Source organism: Mauremys reevesii, linkage group 7 (genome assembly GCF_016161935.1).
Source record: "Mauremys reevesii isolate NIE-2019 linkage group 7, ASM1616193v1, whole genome shotgun sequence".
NCBI classification, from domain to species: Eukaryota; Metazoa; Chordata; order Testudines; family Geoemydidae; genus Mauremys; species Mauremys reevesii.
This window is the reverse complement of record NC_052629.1, coordinates 42,150,810-42,173,806: the sequence shown is the minus strand read 5'-3', so window position 1 is coordinate 42,173,806 and position 22,997 is coordinate 42,150,810. Positions and strand designations below refer to the sequence as shown.

General features: G+C 44.6%; 1 protein-coding gene across 1 annotated transcript in view; it reads left to right on the top strand.

Annotated features, from left to right (window-relative positions):
* The window catches only part of COL13A1 (collagen type XIII alpha 1 chain), a 164,133-nt gene that overhangs the window by 94,032 nt on the left and 47,104 nt on the right, over positions 1-22,997 (top strand). Inside the window, exons 15-21 of the mRNA XM_039546112.1 lie at positions 2,491-2,607; positions 3,031-3,072; positions 5,206-5,232; positions 6,040-6,075; positions 8,534-8,596; positions 9,482-9,508; positions 21,146-21,190. Of these exons, the coding sequence (XP_039402046.1) occupies positions 2,491-2,607; positions 3,031-3,072; positions 5,206-5,232; positions 6,040-6,075; positions 8,534-8,596; positions 9,482-9,508; positions 21,146-21,190 (357 nt within the window). The remainder of the gene's footprint in view (positions 1-2,490; positions 2,608-3,030; positions 3,073-5,205; positions 5,233-6,039; positions 6,076-8,533; positions 8,597-9,481; positions 9,509-21,145; positions 21,191-22,997) is intronic.

Genomic DNA, 22,997 nt, shown 5'->3' with positions numbered 1-22,997 from the left:
AATCCAAAGGCTTGATAGCTCAGCAGGTTAATGTATTCCCCGTCCGCCTGGCTTAACTTCAGATCCTTGTCGGGTGAGAAGTGAAAATAAATGTAGTCTCATCCATGTTTGGAACAGTGAGTAGGGTGTGCTCAGAAGATGTGTGCCAGGGCTAGCAGTGTAAGTCAGGAATGAGAGGCAATAGCAAGGAGGTCTCAGGCAATTTTGTAGTGTGCCACTGCTCAACTCTATCCAAGGCTATTTGCCTCATGTTTTTATCAGAACCAAATTCACACCAAAAAAAATATTTAAAGGTGTATGGCTGACAGTCCTTTAATGACACTGGCTATAGAATACATTCAGCTCAAGGAGGCTCATGTATCTCTATGGAAAGACCCCAGGATGTGCTAGGAAACTGCTTACAAAAAGGGGGAAAGATAAAGCTCTTTTTTCCTAAGCCGTAGCGTGGGCAGGGTAAACAACCAGCTATTGTGATTGGATACGGAGGGATATTACAGAGGGGAGGCCGGGTCACTAATGGGCTTGAAATATTTCATTTCAACTTTCTCATTTTGATTCATATAGTTTCAACTTTTATATTATATAAAATATTAACTATAATATATAAATAGAATATACCATATTTAATATAAAAAATCAACAGAAAATGGATCAAAATGATAAAGTTAAAACAAAATGTTTTGACATTATCAAAACAAAATGAAATTCAAAACAATTTGTTTCACCTTTTTCCCATCAAAAAAACTTGTTGAAAAAAACATGTGGATGTCGATTAAACTGCATTTTCCAATGGAAAACTGTTTTGTCGAAAATTTTTCGACCAGGTCTGCTGCTAATGTGACTGGTGCCCTCTAATGGCAGTGCCCTTATACTGACTTGCCACCAGCTACCAAACCCTCCTTCATTCAGGTTAAATCCTCACCCATCACAGTGTTAGCATCTCCATTATTATAGAGCAGTCCTTTTCTGCTGGTCAGTGTTGTTCCTTACTAGTTCTAGGAGAATTCACTTTCGCTAATGAAGTAATAGCTGTGGCCATTCCTTGGGCACCTTGAACAAGCCTATTTTTATGTAATGCTTGTTGTTAGTTTATAAACTTAAGGACACTGAAGGTAGGCAGAGGGATCACATAACTGACTTACAAGAACACATACCTATAGCATAGATGTAGCATTGGTACTACATGCACAGGATATGTATTGCATGCATTGTACACACATGTGGATAATGACTGCATGTGAGTGGAACCACATTGTATCCAACAACTTCATCTTCTGTGCAGTACAAGTTCAGCGGAGACAATGCTCTTTATCTCTTGTGATATAGCCCCAAACCCATATATTCATTTTGAATAAATTACTACGTTGTATTTCAGGCCTTCCAGTGAGATCACAAAGAGAATTTTGTTGAACTTAAATCCTGCCACTGATATTAGGACTTTGTGATACTGTATCTAAGGAGAGGGAATGATAAAAAACGAGAAAGCAGGGAGCTTAACTTGAGTGTCATGGTCCCCTAGGAATTTACAGGATTAATCATTTATAGATCAGCATTCTGGTATTTAAATGGGATCCTTCTAAATCATTACCTTCTCACCACCAGCCAGTTATGACTCTTGATTCCCCCACCCTGCGACAACAGAGGCAAAAGCCATGTATGAACGCTTCAGAATGTTGGGGAATCCAAGACACTGGCTGTTGAGGTGGCATGTGATGGCCCAGCTACAAAAGGTTTAGTTCAGATAAGCACCCAAAAGTTTGGATGCTTTTGTGCACCTTATCCAAATCAAACTGATTTTAAGTCTCACAGGAATAGGCTTTCTGAGGAGAATCCTAGGTCTTCCTGTTTCTGGCAGGCTCCAACTTAAAAGAAATTAAGAAAGAGCAGACACACGCCAAAACTGAGAGAGTGTTGTGTAATGATTAGAGTATGAGAAAAAATTACACTGAGGATTCATGGCTTTGCCAGTAAGTGACAGAGTGATCCTGGCTTGATTTCTCTAAAATGGGACTGAGAGTAGTCCCCTATTTCAGAAGGCACTGTGTGGTTTCAGTGATCACTGACTGGACAGTGCTTTAAGAACCTCACATGGAAAGCGCTCAAAGATTCTTGGGGGATTCTCAATATTATTATATAAAATGAATCACACTTTTTTAAACTTAAAAAACCAATTTACTTTGTATTTGGGTTGCTCCTGGCACTATTTTAGTATCTGAGCCAGTTTTCACATTTCCTCTAAGTGAGCTCTGACTAGGAGCTTTAAAATGTAGTTGCAAACTAAAGGGAAATGGCTCCCATCAGTCACCCAGAAAGACCATCAGAAGGGGACCTTTGCCTGAGTTTTGGAAACCTCTCCTGCCACTAACTGTAACTTGCTTGGCTTCTCTCTCTTTCACTTGCTCTGGCTGAGCTGCTGTATGTCACACATCCTGGATGCTGGGCTATGGGTTAAGCCTGCCTGATGGTAATCCTTGTTTTAATGAACCTCAGGGCGAACAAGGACAGGCGGGGATTCAAGGTCCGCCAGGGCCACCTGGTCCACCAGGGCCAACTGGACCATCTGGACCAGCAGGAAATCCAGGACAACCTGGCCCAGTTGGGCCACCCGTAAGTTTAAATGAAACCAAACAAGCAGCATTTATCCTTCCTCTCCCCTGACATGCATGCAATTTCCTTTGCCTTTTATTGTCTCCTCTGAGCCGGGTGCACTGACCACAAGCAATTTCTCAGGGCATGGCTGGAGGAAAGAGTTCCCAGGCAGAGAGGGAGGAGTTCTATGCCTCCAGCTATCCCTATCTGCACACACATATGTGAGACGGTGACACCAGTGCCATTTCCTCCTCTCCAGCCTATGCCATGGGGAGGAAGTAACACTCCGGCTGTAATTAGCCTGCTCTCAGCAGAAACCAGACTAAAAAAAGCCCTTGAAATCTCTTTGATGTTCTCTCCTAGTTCTATTCCCAGGCTGACAGCAAGAAGCCTAGGAAGGTGAAAATACTGTCACTAATATTCCTTTCCTTCTCACAACAGGGCAAAGCAGGGGAGCCTGGAAAGGCAGGCAAGGATGGAAAGGTAGGTTCAGAAGAGCTGCCTCACTCCTCTCTCTTGTGCATGCAGCATTCATTGCATGAATGCAGCCAGCTCCTTAATGCCTGAGGACGTGGAACATGCCTGCAGGGCTGAACCAAGTGTTCAGCAAACTGGGCGACTGCACTTAATGTCTCCATTGCTGTCTGTTTCATTCACCGGGGGTCACCTCTGCTGGCTCTGCTCTCAGGGTGTACCCAAGTTCCTTGCTCAGGGACCGTGGGGAGACATCTTAGCATATTTTCCCATGGTAAACATGATCAGAAGCACTTTACATTGAAGTCTTCTGTCCAGAAGACTTCAATGTAAAGAATATATACAGCATGGCTAGTGCCAGCGCTAGCTTTTCCCAAACTGATCCACCCTCAATGAGCCTCAAACCTGACCTGGACACTCTTGGGGGTGACAGGTAATTTAGTCTCCACAGACTTTCAGTCCTTGGTCTCTCTGCCAAAGAAAATAGCAGTTATGAGGTTTTACAAATGCTGACATCTGTCCACAAGGAACTGTGTGAAAGCACCAAGTCATTTCATATAGGCCACCAAACAACCATCAGTTAGGCATGAACTTTGGTCTTTGCCCATCTAAGATGGGTTGGAACTAGCAACCTATATGTGAAACACTCCTCAGATCATTACCCTGTGAGCCCCTCACTTCACCTCTGTGTCAATACATTTTTATGTAGCCTAGAATGATAACAGTGTCTAGGGACTGAGTAATTGAGAAGAGATGCTGATAATAAGTTAGGGATGGAGGAATGGAGAAAGGTCATAAGGATCTGTGGTAAAAAATCACCCAGACAAGAACAGCAAAATTAGGGCTTGCTTATGCTGATGCCTAACTTTTGGTTAGTGCTGTTCACATGCAACAGAATACAGAAAGCCTCAGTAATGGTTGAAGACGTAAAGCCTATTACCTTCTATTTCTTTAGTAGCACACGAAACAACTACTCAATTCCTGTGTCTAACAATGAGGAGCATGGCATTCTGGCATGCCAGACACCTAGTACTTAGGAAAAAAAGATACTATCATTCCCCAATTTTTTTAATAGCTGTTACAAACCTGCTTGCAGAAAAGGGACATGCAGTCAACAGAGGAAAGGGAAGCCTCTTTGTGCATGTTATCTACAGGCAGAAGACTCAAGACTTGGAAAATCCCCACTTTTGATCTTTCAACCCAAAGTAGCCATCTGAATGGCCATAAACAGGCAAAAATAATGTAAACTCAGGCCGTAGAACATATGTGGGGTATCCGTTCCATCTGTCTCATTTGGACTGTTTACATCACAAGGGCAGCTGCCATATAGAAATTTTAGATATTAACATTTATATGGCATGTATAGTACCTATTGCTTGATATGTGTGCAGATTGAATGGCTATTTCTAATTTAGCACAGCTACTGGTCTCCCTTCCTTCTGAAAGTCTTATGAACATATTCCCACTACTAGGAAAGTCAAAGAAAACCATGTTCAGTAAAACCCATGCTTCCTGCCCCTAAAGAGTACTTTCAGACGTGTAGCATGCCACACAGGTAGATTTCCTTTTTAATGAAGAAAAGAACAGCTCTATTCGAAATCGGATAATAGCACATTCCACCATGAAGAAAGGATCTTTCTGTTATTCCACAGTGCATTCTAAAGGACAGGTAGTCCATATCAACTCTCTCCCTCCCTTAATTCCTTTGAGATCACCTAGTTGCGTAAGGAAGAGATTACCCATTTATTGAATACTACCAGTTTCCAGTTGTGATGGTTTTGTTTCTCCAGTGCATATACATACAGTGAGCTGGGAATGAGCTAAAAATAGGCAAGAAAAATAAACCAGATCATATTCTGGAACCATGACACGTTGGGCAAAGTAGCTTGGTTTTCAAATTTACTGAGACAAAGCCTGGTGGTTTGGGATAGTACTTGTGGGAGGGAGACTTGGCTGGTATTTCCATAGAGTTTATCTACTCAACAAGAATCATTTTTGCAGTGACATTCTAAAGTGATGAACTCTTTAAAATCAAGTTAGGTAGCGATTGATGTCACAGTAGAAAAATAATTACTTGCACCCCACTTCTCTAGATATTTGCAGTTTTCCCTACCTCAGAATGTGTTCTTATTTTATCTACAGGGCTTACCTGGATCCCCTGGACCAAAGGTGAGACATTTTTCATCATCTGTAAGCATAAACGAGGATAAGAAGTTTAAAACCCTTAGCATAGATGTGAGCAAAGCTGGGCATGATCATTGTGGAAAGGTGGGGGAGGAGGGAGAAAAGAGGGTTGCTTCATAATACTTCTGAAAAAGTTCATAACCAGACTGAAACATCTTATTAAGGGCCCAATTCCAGACTCCTGGCTTATTGTTTTCAATGGAGGCTTTGTCTGAGGGAGGAGGTCATCATCAGGAAATATTGCAAAAAAATAAATAAATTGCAAGACATGTCTTTGCTGGACTTTACCATAAAACATTTACCACATTTTATGAATTTATTTTGTAGCCATGTTGCTAATTTTGCCAAATTTCCCATTTTTACTTGCCAAACTTGCGAAATGTCACTGACAAAATGTGAGATTTCTTTTGCCTAAAAAATCCCCAGTTTGCTTTCCTTGAGATACTTCAGACAGAGCTGTAAGATTAAGCAGCTTTAGGCCAGATTAACTGTGTACATTGAAAGCAAAACCAAATGATGTGCCTTGCAGTGTGTGGTGCAGCTTTCCTATTATGTTGTAATTCATGCAGAGTAAAACTCACTCCTGTGCATTGGACTCAGACAGGATATAAGCCCTGTTTTGAAAGCTCCAGAGGGAATAAATGGTGTCTAGGCCTCATTATGTTTCTCTGCACAAGGGTGAATTTCACACTCAGTGTCCTATTTTTCTTCCTGCATCTGCACAGGGAAAGGACAGGGATTTTTCCTTTTCAACCTAGCATCACCGGCTTGTCTTCATTTTGATTTTTGCAGGGAGACCCTGGAATTCAAGGATACCATGGGAGGAAGGTAAGAGGGGGAGGTAAACTTCTGAGCAACTGGATGATCAAGTATCTTAAAATGCATTATAGTGAACCAGAGCCTGGTGGGAGTGTAATAGCAGAGAAATGCCATCCTTACCACACACATTCACACACACCCCACCAGAGCTCTTCCATCATTTCCTGCAATGAATGACTTGCTGGCAGAGGCTGGGTATGGAGGAACTCTGACCTCCACCATAGCCACCATTCCTCTACCGTTCCCTGCACTGACTCCTGCTAAGAGAGCCGAGTACTGAAGATAGTTTCAACTCCCCAATAGCCACTACGCCTACCTACTTCCCTGCAGCAGTTTCTTCTGGGAGGGGCTGAGGCAGGAAAAGCTGTAAACTCCCCTATAGAGTCACTTCTTCCTGGCTGAAATTTATTTTGTGCACCCATGTGCGGACATCCTCCCTCTCCACCCACCCAGTCTGAATGGAGGTTGGAACGAGCTATGGCATTTACAATCCCCCTGGTATGTATCGTTCTCCAGATTAAATGATGGAAGGTTTGATTCAGCCACAGGTTACCAGGCAGAAGCTGGTATTACCCAGGGCTGTGGATCTCTAGAATTGAAAGGTCTGCCCAAAGGGTAGTTGTCCCAGTGCAAGGCACATGCACTCCCTATATTTTATGGGGCACAGAGGTGACCAGAGCAGCCCTAAAATGAGATGGTACTGGCCAGAGAGGAGCATAGCCAGGGTACCAGGGGAATATGTTCATTCAAGTCATTCCCAGGCAGCTGGATTCAGATGAAACTCCAACAGCACGTTAAAGATACTCCCCTGGGGAAACACTGTCTGCCTTCCCCTGAGGTTAAATCCCATCCTAGGATGTGGCTAGCCTTGCCCCAGCAGCGCTGAATCCGCCCAGAGAGTTTAAAGGACAGACAGAGAGGGGGAGAATGAAATGAAAGAGGATAAAAGGGGAGAAATATTGACAAGGAGGATGAGGGAGTGAGAAGAGGAAAGTGAGTATTCCCAACAGCCGGCAGTTGTATATACTGTGTTATCTATACGTTGTTTTATGGGTGCTCTGTGGGTGAAGTGGCAAGACCTGAGAGCTTTTTAATTAGTTCTGCATAAACTGAGAAGTTTTTGTTATGTCAGGAAATGAAAATTATAGCCCCTGTGGACCACAGTCCATTCCTGCAGACACACACAAAATTTACTGCTGCTTCTTTCAGCAAACTGTCGGTTTTCTCATTAACCATCCATCCTTCTCCTTGCGACATTCAGGAGGCTTCTTAACCTTCGAATGTGCTGAGGATGTCACTCATATGGCATATTAGTGGGTGTTTGTACCTGGATCTTTTCCTATGGACGGCAGTTAATCTGGTTGATTTATTTCTCAAGCAAGGGGTCTGAATTCCTTTCATATTATGAGAAGGGTGATCCCAGGTCTGGGATCCATTAATGGGGAAGTGTGCAGGAAACACAAGATTGAATGAACGCAGAGGAGAAAGTCCTCCCCGCTGAGTCGACAATGAAAGGAAAGAGAAACTTCTATACTGCCCTTACATAATGGGCAGACTCAGGATTTGGAGAAATCTCTCCCTCCATTTTGATTTTTTGTATTGAAGGTAGTCTTGTGATACTAGGGATGTGGTGACCATATCTTCACATTTAAAAACCAGGATACTTTTGTGGCAACATGTTTTAGGGTCATAAAATACCTAGGCAAAAGGCAAAAAAAAATTTTTTTTCAAGATGTGCTGGTGTCACTACTGTTAGCTTCTGACTCAACAGCACCACAGGTGTGTTTCTCAGAATGGAAGATTTTTTCCAGTAACTCCCCATTCTCAATGAGTTTATAACTGAACATCAAACCAGGGTAATTAACATTCACTTTGAGCAAAAAGAACAGCTTTGATACTCTCTACAGTCATGCAGTCATTATCTTCACTCCAAACACTTCATCACATTGAATAGTTGCACCACTAGATTGCTTGTTCTTGGTAAAGGCTTAGGAAATTCTACTCAATATAGCAATATAGCCTGAACAAACATTTTCTAGTTATTAAAAATCAGCAACCCAACATGATGGCTGATGAAATGAAAAACCAGGACTTTTCAGGCAACCCAAAAGAAGTTCCTGGGGCACTACGTTGTGAAAAACCTGGACACGTGGATATATAGTCACTTCAGCCAAGGATAAAATGTATTGTATGAGGGATTGGAATATGTGTTCCTAGCACCTAAACACTGATGGGATCAGGCTGTTTGTGAGGAACTGTCTTCAGTGTTCCATCTCTCTTTGCTTCTTGCTAAGCAGCATGTCTCTCAGGGCAGGGTAAGAAGGCTACGTTGCCACATGTATTATGGGACTGTTCTCTGTCCTTCCCTCCCCACATCTTTGTTAATATTTCTTGATATACTGAAGGCCCCTTTTCTTCCTTCTGACTGTGTTTGCCTCTCCCTCCATTTTCTTGCTTCTCTTCTCAGGGTGAGGTGGGTGAGGCTGGCCTACCAGGTGCACCTGGCCTTCCTGGACCTATTGGCCCCAAGGTAACCATTAAACTAACAATTCTTAGCTAGTCAGTACCTCCATCTGCTTAGTGCCGCTAATTGCCACCCAGACATGGACCCCTTTTACAGAAACACAAGTATACAGAGGTGTGATACAGTCTCAGATGACATGGTAAGCAATGTGATATAAATGTCTAGATAGACTCAATAGATTCTTTGCACACTCTGTCTAGATGACATACAAGATCCAGAGTTGTTTTTTGTAGATGGGGCCTGGACAATTGTCAGCCACTGGCCTCAAGGCAAGAATGATTCCTTGCTCTCTGGAACCAGGGCCAGGCTCCAATGTGCTCTGTCACTTGTAGATGTTGTAATGTAATGACTTGTATGTGCACAGACTATTATCTTCTGCTGGAACATGACAGATCTGGCAGTTAGTGGAGCTGCTCCTTTACATAACCTCTGGCTTTGGATACTGGAAGTGACCGAGTGACAATGCCTTGGATTTTCAAAGGGACCTCAGGTAGCAAGGCGCCCAACTCCCATTAAAAGTTAGTTGGATGTAGGTACCTAACTCCCTTCGGCTCTTTTAAAAATCCCAGTCAGTGCCTCCAATGGATACTGATGAATGTCATAGACATTGATCACCTATGTGTTCATAGAACATTCCCATGCACCCATTTCTCCTCTACACATTGTCTTGCATTGGTGTGCAAGGATGAACTGAAGTCAGCCCTCGAGATGCTACAGTCATTGTGCTTTATGCTTCGGTCATTTCTTTGTAGCTACAGCATGCATGTCTCATAAGCTAAGCTCTATCAATTACTTTCTATTGTCATTGCTATTAAGATTATACTGTTTTTCTCTTTTTGTTCAATATGTCTATCTACGTTTCTGCTCTCTCTCTCTGTTCTCCTTGCACAGGGTGAAAAGGGGGACACTGGCGTGAAGGTAGGCATGGGAAACATGGTTTTCTACCATATTTTAAGAGACAAGTTGCTATTCAGAACACTGTATTGTAAGTGGGAGTTGGGCCTGAGAGAGACCTGTTGGATATTTAATGGAATACATATATGAGCTGTGATTAATCACAAGCAGACACACCATGTCCTGGATCTTTTATGCGCATGCAATACAAGCTGTCTTTAGCCACTTAGTGGAATTTGATTCTTACCAAAGAATTTCTCCGGCTATGAAGTTTACTAATGATTTGTTACATCTCTGTATTTGAAGGGATGGGCTGGGGTTTCCTCATAAAGTTTGGTTAGCTGACACATCAAATCTACTCAAGCTCTGCAACTCTGAGGCTGAGGTTTGGCAGTATTCTTTCAGTCTCCCTCTGTTTCTAGGCTGGACAGCTCTTTTTACAAGCTAACATGGTTTTCTGCCCATATGTTATCTATTTGATTAAAATTTATTGCACCTACATATTTAAAATATATTACTCAATACAGACTGTTTAAAACTTTACAACATTGGCCGTTTTCATGACAGTCAAAGCATATTGTGCCATACCATATATTTTAAGTATAATGAGAAAAGGCCTGTTTTATAATATTTTACATACATTAACTCTGACATATATATTTAAAATATTTATTATGTGAAATACATTTTATTAATCATGCAACAAATGTACCCACATACATTTTCCCTTTGTGGGGGATTATCATTCTAATGCACTAAAGGTTCCTTTCAACTATACTCTCGTGTGTTAGAATGAGTTTAAAGGGGTCTTCTTGAGGGATCTGGGGTCTCCATTTAATAGCTGTATATTACAGCAACAAATGATCTTCCTTTTAAGATCAACTAGAGCAACACCGAATAGATCTTCTAAATCATTGCTTTACGCAGATCCTACTCATAAACAACATCTGCATGTAATTCAAGATCCTTCCACACATCCATTCTTACACTGGTGTAATTTCATTGACTTTGATGGACTTAGTCCTGATTTGCACGTATGTAAATGAGAGCAGAATCAGACCAACAGAAGATGGGTTTTAAGAGCTATGAAATTACTGGGTTCTGAACAACTGTATGCTTTCTCTTTAAACTAATAGGTAGAATGAGTTGTGGATGACCGAGAGCAGTATATGGTCCTAAATGAGGAAAAATGCTATAAGTAGAATCCAAGTCCCAAGCCTGTTTTTATTCACTTGTGTCACTGCTATCAGTCACCTGTTCCTCATGCACTCTAAGTACATGGATTAATAGGCCTTTGATTCAGTTTCTGGAACCAAAACCAAAATTGCCTGGTCCCAACTCCAGACTAAAATAACCCCTCAATAACAGATGACAAATCTGAGATGGCCTCTCAAACATTCTAATCCCCTTTGTCAACTTTAATTGCATTGATCACTTGCCTGTCTTGTATTGTGATCCTAGGAGCTTATCACAAACTCTCCTTCCCATTTCCTTGATGTCTCTGGACAGAAACAGAGACAAGAAGGGGGACTGGGAGTGGTAGCTGCTAGTCTGAGGCAGACTGCATGGAATGGAGAGAGAAATGTGGTAACCTTTCTCTCTAGTCATTTACATTTTACAGCAAGCCAATATGTTATTTTCTTTTGTGCCATAAAAAGAAAAGCTTCTTCAAACCTATCCAGTGATCTCTTTTGGTCAGTTACTCACACACACATTCACAGATGCAACCTCCACATTTTACATTGGAAAGCGATGGATAATTGTGACCCAGGAAATGTATCCTTGCTCTTATGGTCCTTATTCAATCCAGGTTCCCCCCGACTCCCCCAGCAACACATTTTGGAATGGGATCATCAATACACGTTTTAAAGGGCCACCTTCCCATCCCAAGTGCAATTTATCCCTGTTTATTAAGACTCTTCCATTTGTTACTGCCATTCTCACTTTGTTCTGGGTTCTCTTATTTCCCCACTCAAGAGGAATAAGAATAACAGCAGAGCATGAGATCCCAGACTAGCAGTAAATCAGCAACCAATGTACGTTGAGACAGTGCATGTGTTTGACCTCCCTGGAGTAGCTTCTTTCTAGGTATTTTCTTTACAAAAGAAGATTATATGGGACTTGGGAAGGCCCTTGCTGTTTTCCCCTTCAAACCATTCTGCTCTGAGTTAAACATGTGCAACCTCATTAATGGTGACAGGGTTGTGCAGAAGTAGCTTGGGTCACAGTTGGACTCTAGTTATCAGAATTTGCCCAGGATATTGTTAATTCATCGACTCTTTAAAAATGACCATGTAGGCTCCTTTTTTGTAGCTAGTTGCATACTGAGCATTTGTTCCTTATTACATTTTACCTTCTCTCACTTTACATTCCCACAACTTACAATGTTCGTTGCAGAATCTGGGTGTCTCACTTTGCTTCTTCCCCCTTCGGCCTCCATGGCACTGAACTAAATCTTAGCCCCCATTAAAGTCAATACAAGTTTTATCAGTGGTATTGATAAGACTAGGATTTGGCCCTTTGAATATATATTTTCCTGTCAAATTCTGTTTAACTTAAATGATCTATTTTAGGAAGTTTCTTATAATTATTTTTAATGGTTATTCCTCATTCCCAGAGGCAGGAGAATAGGAAGAGTAGGAAGCAACCGGCTACAGGCAAGGAAGCTAATAACCACACAATTTTCTGTCTCCTGAACAAGGATCCAAGCTTGAAGTGTTTTCTTTTTTTAATTAGGGGTTTGTTATTACAACCCAACACTGCCAGAGAGCTAATCAGAATGTGGCACTCTCCGTTATTAGGGATACCCTCAGTGTGTTTAGGCTGATAACATGAAAGGCAAGGGAAGGAAGGGTAGATCTGCCAAAAGAGGGAAACTGGCAAGTACTTTCTGTGCCCATGAGAAACGCTGCAATCCTGTCTTTCATGGCACCTAATGCCACATTTATATGAGACAAGTGACATTTGAGAAATTGTAAAATGGTATTGTGGGCTTCCATATTTATCACATTTCAGTGGCTTCCAGATCAAGTGTGCTCAGCTTCCAAAAAAAAAAAAATTCTAACTACTAGCCTTGCAAACCTGGGATCTGAAAGTGAACTGGGTTATTTCTGACCTGGGCACCATTCCCAGTCATAAAGATTCTGCAGGCCAATGTTGCTCTTAGGTGCACCTGTATAACTTCATTCCTCTTTAATTAGACCCTTAGTTATATCTGCATGACCCTATTGCCTTCAGATATAACTGAGGGCATAATTTGAAGACAGTGGGTTTGCCCAGGTAGCTTTGCAGCTGGAGCTCAGTTAACAATTCTGTTGGTGATGAGCAGGCCAGAAAAGAATCCAGTTCACTCTCCCAGAGCTGGGTTGGTTTTACAGGGCTGACAGCAGGAAAGAATCTTGTTTTTGCCACATCAGTTGGCAGAGCTGACTGAATACACAAAGGGAACAAATGTGCACAGGCTAGTGCAATGTTAAAATTATATAGTTAACATTTTTTTAATTCAGGAAATGCAAAAGTTAAGGTTCTTGCTGCCACATTGCACATCCAGTTTATTTTATAGGATATACAGTATGATATAAAGAAGACATTGTTGCCCAGTAGACAGAGCATGGGGTTTAGCATTAAGAGACCTGTTTTCTGTTCCCAGCACTGCCACTTATCTGCTGTGTGACCTTTGGCAAGTCACCTCACCTCTCTGTGCTGGAGTTTCCTCATCCCCAAAGTTGGGATAATGAAACTTACTTCCTTTGTAAAGTATTTTGAGCTCTGTGGCAGGGATCAGCAACCTTTGGCACGTGGCTCGCCAGGGTAAGCACCCTGGCGGGCCGGGCCAGTTTGTTTACCTACCACGTCCGCAGGTCCAGCCGATCACAGTTCCCACTGGCCATGGTTCGCTGCTCTAGGCCAATAGGGGCTGCAGGAAGGGCGGCTAGCACATCCCTCGGCCCACGCTGCTTCCTGCAGCCCCCACTGGCCTGGAGCGGTGAACCGCAGCCAGTGGGAGCCACGATTGGCCGAACCTGCAGACGCGACAGGTAAACAAACTAGCCCAGCCTACCAGGGTGCTTACGCAGGCGGGCCGCATGCCAAAGGTTGCTGATCCCTACTCTATGGATAAAAAGCACTATATAAGAGCTAAGTGTTATTACTAAATGTCTTATTTATCCAGAAAAACAGGAACAGAAAATATTTATATGAGCAAGGTGACCATGTTAGTGTTGCTGTAGAAACTTAAACGTTTACATATCCTGACTATTTTTAATTTAACTGTGCATCCTTATTATTGCATCAGTAAAGTTTCATGCATCAGTATATATTACCATTCACGTGTATTGCACTTTAGAGGGTTGGTAGTTATTTCCACTGTGATCTCTCTGTTTCAAAAGAGTGGGTGTGGAGGGTCTAGTCTATACAGAGTATTTTATTCACACTGAACACCCACTGCTTTGTACTTTTCTGGAACTTGGCCCCATATCACACTAGTTTCTTGTGGTGGCTTAATTAAATATCAAGTGTTGAATCTGGAAACTAAAATGACAGATGAGCAGTAAGGAAATGAAAAGAGGATGGTAAAAAAATTATTTTTCTGCTTTTATGAATTTCCTCTTTCCTTGATTTTATAGCTGTCTTCAGTTCCCCAGAGTCCCTCTGTGAGTTAATATGCAGAAGTTTGAGGTTAATATGCTCAAGAATGGCATGCGAGCTACTTAAAGAGGCCCATTTGGATAATGGGTACAGCCAATTCAGCGCTGACACCTAGGGGGTGTGTACATTGCAATTAGACATTCATGGCTGACCCATGCCAGCTGACTCTGGCTCATGGGGCTTTGGCTAAGGGGCTCTTTAACTGCAGTGTAGACGTTCAGGGTCCAGCTGTAGCCCAAACTCTGGGACCCTCCCACCTCACAGGGTCCAAGAGCCTGGGCTCCAGGCTTTGCCCAAACATCTACACCACAATTAAACAGCCCCTTAGCCTGCGCCCTGTGAGCCTGCATCAGCTGGTATCAGGGGTGAAAGTAACTTCAAAGTCTGACTAGTATGAGGGCCTGGCTCTGGGGCCCTGGAAGGGGCGGAGCCTCAGACAGAAGGGGCGGGGCCTCCGGCAGAAGGGGGTGAGGCTGAGGGTCAGCCTCCCCCAGCCAGCCCTTCAGGGCTGCCCAGCCCGTGCCACCCAGTGCTCCAGCAGCAATTCAAAGGGCCCGGGGCTCCGGCTGTTGCCGCGGTAGCAGTGGTGGCAGTGGCTAGGAGCCCCAGACCCTTTTAAATCACTGGGCCCTGGGGCAGCTGCCCCTTTTGCTCTCCCCCCCAACAGCCCTGGAGGGGGTAAAAGGGGTAGCGACATTAAGGGGCAGCAGCGTTTTAACGTGGGCTATGTACAGACCTGTACCAGCAACCACTTCTTACCGGTACGCCGTACTGGCCCATACAAGCCCATTTTCACCTCTGGCTGGTACTGGCCACCCATGGGTGTTTAATTGCAGTGTAGACATACCCATAGTTGCAAGCAATACTAATACTGATCAGCATATTATAAATGCTTCGGCCCACCTGGAAATTTCCAGCTATACCAATAGGTTAATGCAACATTGAGCATTCTGCTGAATAAAACATCACATAGTACTTTTGAGGGAGATACTGAGAGAGTTAAATAAGAGCTTCACCACTGTCTGTGAATGTGGTCGGTTCATTAAACACCAGCAATAGGCAGCTTCCTAATCTGGGATTTCCGAGCCGCTACTGACCTGAGAGAGGTTTCAGATTTCACCGTTAGAAACATTGAAGCTCCATACAACTTGTGGCCTGAAGATGGGTGAGGAGGGCAGGAGGAGGTATTGCTAGTGGATGGGACTAAAACACATTATTGGAAATTCTGGTCCTTAGACTGAGGTCTTGCACTGCCCTCTGCTGGGGTGTTAAGAGAAGTCTGGTGTCAGTGCAGTTCTTCCAATCCAGATTACATCTGAAGAAACAGTAACTTTTCCAAGTTTATCTTTGAAACAAATCTGCCTCTCCTCCATTTTGCTCAGCATGCTGTTCCAAAAGCTTATGTCATGAGAGCCATTTCCTTTCCTGCATTAACTGTTAGTTGTATATGAAAATGGCATTGTTTAAATTAAAGCTTTCATTTCCTGAGCCTTCCGCTGGCTGTGGACACCTTGCTACATCACTTGTGACCCATAGACCACACATTAATCCTGTGTCAGTGATTGCAAACTCACTTGCTTCCAGTTTTTGACTTGGGGATAGGAGTGCTAGTGTCCATATCCAGTGTGTGTCTCATGTATCACAAACAATATCAGCTATGTAGTGAATATTAAAGCTACATAGACTGTCTTGATGTCTGGGATGCAGAAGTGAGGGCTGAATTTCACAATTCCCACCCAGGCTGTTAAGAGGCAGTGTGAGCTAGTGGATAGGGCACTGAGGTACAGTTCAAGAGATGTGGTCGGTACTATTCCTGGCTCTCCCCATGACCAGCTGGGTGACCTTGGGCAAGTTACTTTACCTCCAGGCCTGTTTTCCTTCCCACCCTTTGTCTTTCTTATCTTTTTAGATAGAGGGCGCTTTAAGGCAGGGGCAGTCTGTTTTCTGTAGCTGGTCCTGACTCTTTTATAAGGAAGGTGGAGGTTAATTTCTGCCTGTGACAAGCCCCTTAGAATTGCAGTGTTGCAGATTAGGACGCTGAATCTCAAGTAGTGAAAATACTAGCACGTACGTGGCAGCATGAAAGTCAGGCTGAGGCCTAGATTTTTGAAGGCACTTAGGCATTGCTCCACTCAGTGCTGCAAGGCCGTAGTGACTTAAGAACCTATGTCTCATTTTCAGACGTGACAAGCTCCTAAGGGCCATATTTTTAAATGTATATATGTGCCTTATTCTCTTAGAAATCAGTGGGAGTTAGGTGCCTAAATACCTTTCATAATCTGGCTCTTAAGAGCCTAAATCTTATTGAAAGTCATTGACATTTAGGGTTGTAAGTGCCTAAGTCATTTTTGAAAAAGAGACCATGGCTATGTCTACGCTAGAGACCTTACAGCAGCACAGCTGTACTGATGCAGCTGTGTCACTGTAAGATTGCTTGTGTAGCTGCTCTATGCCGACAGGAGGGAGCTCTGCCATCAACATAATTAAACCACCTCTAAGGAGTGGCGGTAGCTATGTTGGCAGAAGAAGCTCTCCCGCTGACATAGTGCTTTGCACACTACCACTTATGCCAGTGACACTTATGTTGCTCAGGAGGGTGTTTTTTTCACACCCCTGAGTGACATAAGTTTTCCAGCATAAAGGATAGTGTAGATGTGACCTTAGGCTCCTAAGTTACTTAGATCTTTCAACACTGAAGGCCTGTCTACACATACAGTGGTGCAGCTGCGCCACTGTAGCATTTTAGTGAAGACACTACTACAAGTGCAGGAGAGCTTCTCCATCAGCATAGTTAATTCACCTCCCCGAGAGGTGGTAGCTATGTCGACGGGAGAAGCTTTCCTATTCACACAGCGCTGTCTACACCAGGGGTTAGGTCGGTATGACGATGTTGCTCAGGGGGTGTGGATTTTTCACACCCCTGAGCAATGCAGTTATACCAATATAAGTCTGCCTGAGCACATAGATACCGTTAAAAATCCGGGCCTGAGGACCTTGTACTACTTGACATCCCAGAGAGTCCACCTCAGACAGACCTGACCTGCCAGCTCTGTCTGTTTAGCACTGAGATGCAGGACTTGTCTACATGAACATTTAGTTAATGGCAAGTGGGAGTGTGACCATGCCACAGATAACTGTCCCTGTGGACCATGTTGACCCACATTAATAGTTCGTTAATGTGCTTTGATCTAGTCCCATTCAAAAAGGACTAGATCAAAGTGCATTAATGAAGTGTTTATGTGCATCAGCAGGGTCCACATGGGCAGTTAGTCTGTGGCATGGTAGTGTGGGGTAGAGTCACACCCCAGCTTCCTGCAACCTAAATGCTCATGTAGAGAAGCCTGCATGTTTTAAAAACAGATTTACATCCTCAGCAGCTCCTGAAGAAGTCCCCTGACTGCTTTGCCTGCACAGGATGTAATCCTAATCTCTCAGCAATTAATTTGACAAACAGCCACGTAAATTAAATATGGACACATTAGGCCACAAAAAGGCATCTACAAGACTCAGCACTGCAAACTGGCAGGATAAACTAAGGAGCTAGGAAGAAGAACACAAGAACGGCCATACTGCATCAGACCAAAAGTTCATCTACCCCAGTATCCGGTCTTCTGACAGGCCAATTTCAGGTGTCCCAGAGGGAATGAACAGAACAGGTAATCATCAAGTGGTCCATTCCCCGTCGCTCATTCCCAGCTTCTGGCAAACAGAGGCTAGGGACACCATCCCTGCCCATCCTAATAACCATTGATGGACCTATTCTCCATGAACTTATCTAGTTCTTTTTTGAACCCTTTTATAGTCTTGGGCTTCACAACATCCTCTAGCAAAGAGTTCCACAGGTTGACCATGCACTGTGTGAAGAAATACTTCCTTTTGTTTGTTTTAAACCTGCTGCCTATTTTTTTAAAAAGCTAAAGGTAGGAACATACTCTCTTCCTTTACTTTAGGATTTTTAGTACTGGATTGACAACATGAAGAGCAAAAATTCACACTTGCAAAAGTAGAAAGAAGCACCCATCAACACATTTTGATCTGACAAAGCCCAAGTCTGTTGACCTTCTGGGTATGGCCAAGGCATTTTTGTCTGCCCCAGCTTTTGCCTCAGATGGTGATTATAGGCTTTAGGTTTATCTTTGTCCTGGGGTAAATCTACATAATTATAGGGATACTGATCAGTGTATTGTATATACCACATTCTGAATTTTCTGCCCAAAGATATTGTGATGTGTGCACAGTGCCAATCCTACAATGGAAATAAAGAAATGGCTTCCATACCCATGTTCTGCTCAGGAGCTGGCACTGGGTGTTAGAAAGCTCTTCAGGGCAGCAGATGCAAGGTTTAAACATAAGGCTCTCATTGTTCTGTTCTCATTTATATCACTGATGTAACAAAACAATTTGGCTCACATTGTCCTATCACGGTAATAGGAGTAATACTTTGAGACAGAACATGGCATTGCAGTCCTCCTGGTTCCATCCAGGTGCTAGGAGGTACCCAACATAGGCGGCAGGTTTGTATAATTTTTGGTGGGGCCCAAAATGGTGGTGCCCCCCCACTCCCGCCCTGTAAGCTGATATAAAATGAAGCTACAATGCGTCAGTGCCACAAGATTACAAGGGTCAATTAAAAGTGGAAAGTCAGAAGCAGCACTTGCCTACTTCAATATACAGTATTATATTTTGTTGCACCTGTTGTGATGAAGTGGGAATGTTCTTAATATTTTCTCTGAATACTGTGTGGGTGCCTCAGTTTCCCCTGCAAGATGCCAACTAAAGGTGTTGGGGACAAAGAGATCAGGTGGCCTCCCTGTCCGGAAGAGACACAGAGGCCAGAGGGAGTGTCAGTTTGGAGCTGGCTGGGGAAATGAGGAGAGACCCAGAACTTGGTTCTGGGCTCCCCACCCCCCAAGATGGACCTGACAGAGGGGTTCTGTTTTCTGTACCAACAAGCTCTGTTTAAACTGTGTTCCCGTCATCTAATAAACCTTCTGTTTTACTGTCTGGCTGAGAGTCACATCTGACTGCGGAGTTGGGGTGCAGGGACCCCTGGTTGCCCCAGGACCAGCCTGGGCAGACTTGCTGTGGAAAGTGCATGACGTGGAAGGGCATGCTGAATGCTCCGAGGTCAGACCCAGGAAGGTGTAAGCTTCTTGCCCTGGAGACAGTCTGCTCAGAGAGGAGGCTCCCCCAGAGTCCTGACTGGCTTTGTATGGAGTTGTTCCAAAGCATCACAGCATCCCCTTCCACACCGTGCACTTCCCAGAAGTCCACACAGGCACTGACACTCCCTCCTCCGGCCTTTGTCTCTTTTCCAGGCATTAGGAGGCCACCCGATCTCTCTGTTCTCCAACACCTTCAGTTGGCACCTTGCAGGGGAAACTGATTTGGGAGAAATGAAGTAAAAGCTGCCCAAACCAAGCTTGAGCACTCCTGAATTTTGAGGTGTTCAAATCTGGAAGGCAGGTGCTGGGGGTGGGAGAGGGCTATGGGCTCCATGGGGGAGCATGGCAGCAACTGTCTGGAGCTGCAGGGAGCCAGACATGCTGGTCTGAGTGGCACAGTAAGCGGTTTGGGGGTTGGAGAAGAGGTAGGGAGTTCCGGGGGGCAGTCAAGGGACAAGGAGCAGGGGGGGTTGGATGGGGCAGAGGTTTGGAGGGGCAGTCAGGGGACAAGCAGCAATTGGATAGGCATGGGAGTCCAGGAGGTTTATCAGGGGACAGGTAGGAGGGTCCTGGGGGGAAGTTGGGTGGGGTTTCAGGAGGGGGCAGTTGGGGACGAGGAGAAGGGAGGCTTAGATAGGGGCTGAGGTCCCAAGGGGCAGTTAGGGGCAGGGGTCTTGGGAGGGGGTAATCCGGGGACAAGGACCAGTGGTGCTTAGATAGGGGGTGGGAGTCCTGGGGGGCAGTTGGGGCAGTGGTCTGGGGAGGGGGCAATCAGCTGCCAGGGGCTGGGATTCAAAGGGATCTGGGCTGCGGGCAGCCGCGGGGAGCCCAGAGCCCTTTAAATCCCAGCCGCGGCCGGGTTGAGAGGGCTCTGGGCTGCCGGCAGCCGTGGGAAGCCCAGAACCCTCTGACTCCCGGCCGCGGCTGGGATTTAAAAGGCTCTGGGCTCCCCGCCGCAGCGGGCAGCCCAGAGCCCTCTGACTCCCGGCCGCGGCTGGGATTTAAAAGGCTCTGGGCTCCCCGCCGCAGCGGGCAGCCCAGAGCCCTCTGACTCCTGGCCGCGGCTGGGATTTAAAGGGCTCTGGGCTCCCCGCTGCAGCGGGCAGCCCAGAGCCCTCTGACTCCTGGCCGCAGCTGGGATTTAAAGGGCTCTGGGCTTCCCGCCGCAGCGGGCAGCCCAGAGCCCTCTGATTCCCGGCCGCGGCTGGGATTTAAAAGGCTCTGGGCTCCCCGCAGCAGCGGGCAGCCCAGAGCCCTCTGACTCCCAGCCGCGGCTGGGATTTAAAGGGCTCTGGGCTCCCCGCCGCGGCGGGCAGCCCAGAGCCCTCTGACTCCCGGCCGCGGCTGGGATTTAAAGGGCTCTGGGCTCCCTGCTGCAGCGGGCAGCCCAGAGCCCTCTGACTCCTGGCCGCAGCTGGGATTTAAAGGGCTCTGGGCTCCCCGCCGCAGCGGGCAGCCCAGAGCCCTCTGACTCCCGGCCGCTTCTGGGATTTAAAAGGCTCTGGGCTCGCGGCGGCTGCCGGCAGCCCAGAGCAGGGGAGAAACCTAGCTCCAAATATTGCTGGAGCAGAGCCCCTGACTGTGAATATTCCTGGGGCTAAAGCCCCAGGAGCCCATATAAGTTGGCGCCCATGGTACCCAACAAGAGAAGCTCTGACTAAGAGAAACTGTCTTGTTGAAAATAAAAGCAGGAGTCGGGGTAAGGGGGTTCTGGCCTCCCTAACAAGAACTTCCTGACATCTTGTGAAATATAATGTCCACCACTGCTTTAGCGATCACCAACACAGACCCTTCTGAAGACTCATCTCATGCTTGTCCCTCTCAACTTTGTTTCTCATTCCATTTCCAGGGAGAGAGGGGCATGCCAGGGCTGCCAGGAAAACATGGAGCTAAGGTATCCTGCAAGGAATGGAGTGAGCTTGTCCACCTGACCCTGCCCATACCTCTCAACTGTCCCTGACTTTCAGGGATGGCCCCAATTTGGTTTCCACAATGATTTTTCTCACTTTCTCTATCATTTTCTTTCCGCTTCTAAAATGCAAAGCATAGGGCCTAATTTATCAAAGGGATAACAGGGGAGAAAAGTTTTACTGAAGAAATGACATGCCTATTCCCAATGCTACTTCCTATTTTGAGGTCTAATCCTGCAAGAAGCTGAGAGTCCTTTATTCCACTGAGATCAGCACTTCCCAGGATCAGACCTGTAATACTTTTTTCTAGTGAGAAGTAATACTAATTAGTATTGGTCAGCACTTTATAAACTGTGAACATGTATCTAGTGGGCCCAATTTACTCCTGCCAACTCCAGTTTTAGGTATGTGTTATTCCATGGAAATCAGTGGAGTTACACCAGTATAAAAATGGAGAATGCAGTGGTGAATCAGAGCCATTGTGTGTATGTGTTGCAGGTTTGAAATTAATATTGGAAAAGATCACTAGACTTACTCATTACAATTTTAAAGTAGAAAAATAAGGAATAGGAATAGCATCAATTCAGTAAAATCTAACCCCCAATACATGATTTGTACATGATCCCTTTCATGACTCGGGCCCATATTTACTAAAAACTACTCACCTCTGATACATTTCTGAATGCTTTTCCCCCTTTTATTACATAGAATCCCTGATTTCCATCTTCTGTCCTTGTGTTTTTTAGCTTTGTCCCTGATTTCTGTTTCAGAAAGTTGAGAGGTATGATCCTGCCCTTCCCCTGCTTCACACTTCTCCTTGTTTGAATTTTTCCAAGCTCTTCCCAGTTATGAACTCATTCTCTTCCTTCTTTTTGCCTCTCATCTGCTACGTTAAGTTCCCCAAACTCTCCTGTTAGCTTCTTTCTAACCCTGCTTCATCTCATTCTCCCCCACCTCCTTTCCCACATTGTCATTACTCCTCATGTTTGCTTTCATAACTGAACATTTTCACCAGGATATAACTAGCACTAACACTTAGAATACAAAAATATCTAGTCTGAGCAAGGGAGTCATGCTGAAGTTTTGTTTTTGCACCATTGTCACTGAGGGAAATATAATCGTACCCACAGGAGCACCTGCCCCAAGGGTCCAATAAACAACCATCTCAGTTTCCGGAGCGGGATTAGAGTCCATAATTTGTTGGTGGTGTTTTGCTCTGCCGTGCAGAATGACGCAAGAATCTGAGTGCTCGAGAGTCTTTTTGCCGGTGATATCTGGCTTCACAGATTTCCTCTGCAAATCTGATACTTGAGTTTATGTCTTCTGTGGTAAAACAGAATGATGATGGTTAACAAGACCAAGAACATTTTCTCTTTCTATTGTCATTGGACATTTTTTTCAGGGACTGTTTTTTAATAAGAGTCTGGATTCAAACATTTAACTAGGTACTTGGTCCTCATGTTGTCTCCTTCATCAGTTTCTCAACACTGCTCCTATGGGGTCATGGGTTCAACTTCACTAGATTAGCACACCTAAATCTGGGGGAAGGGATACATTGTTTCCTCTGTGTGAGTTAAGCCAGTGATGTCTTTCTTTGGTGGCACAGCATCCTTGCTATTCTGGATAGTATAGGCACTACTATAGGAAAGGTAATTTTAATGACACTCCCAGCTTGGGGAACCAGGATGGATGTGTGTGGTAGCTACTGTGTTACAATGTCTCTTCTGAGCTTTGGAAAAGGAAAGACATAGATTATTTAAAGTTCCTACATGGCTGATTTTTTTTAAAGAA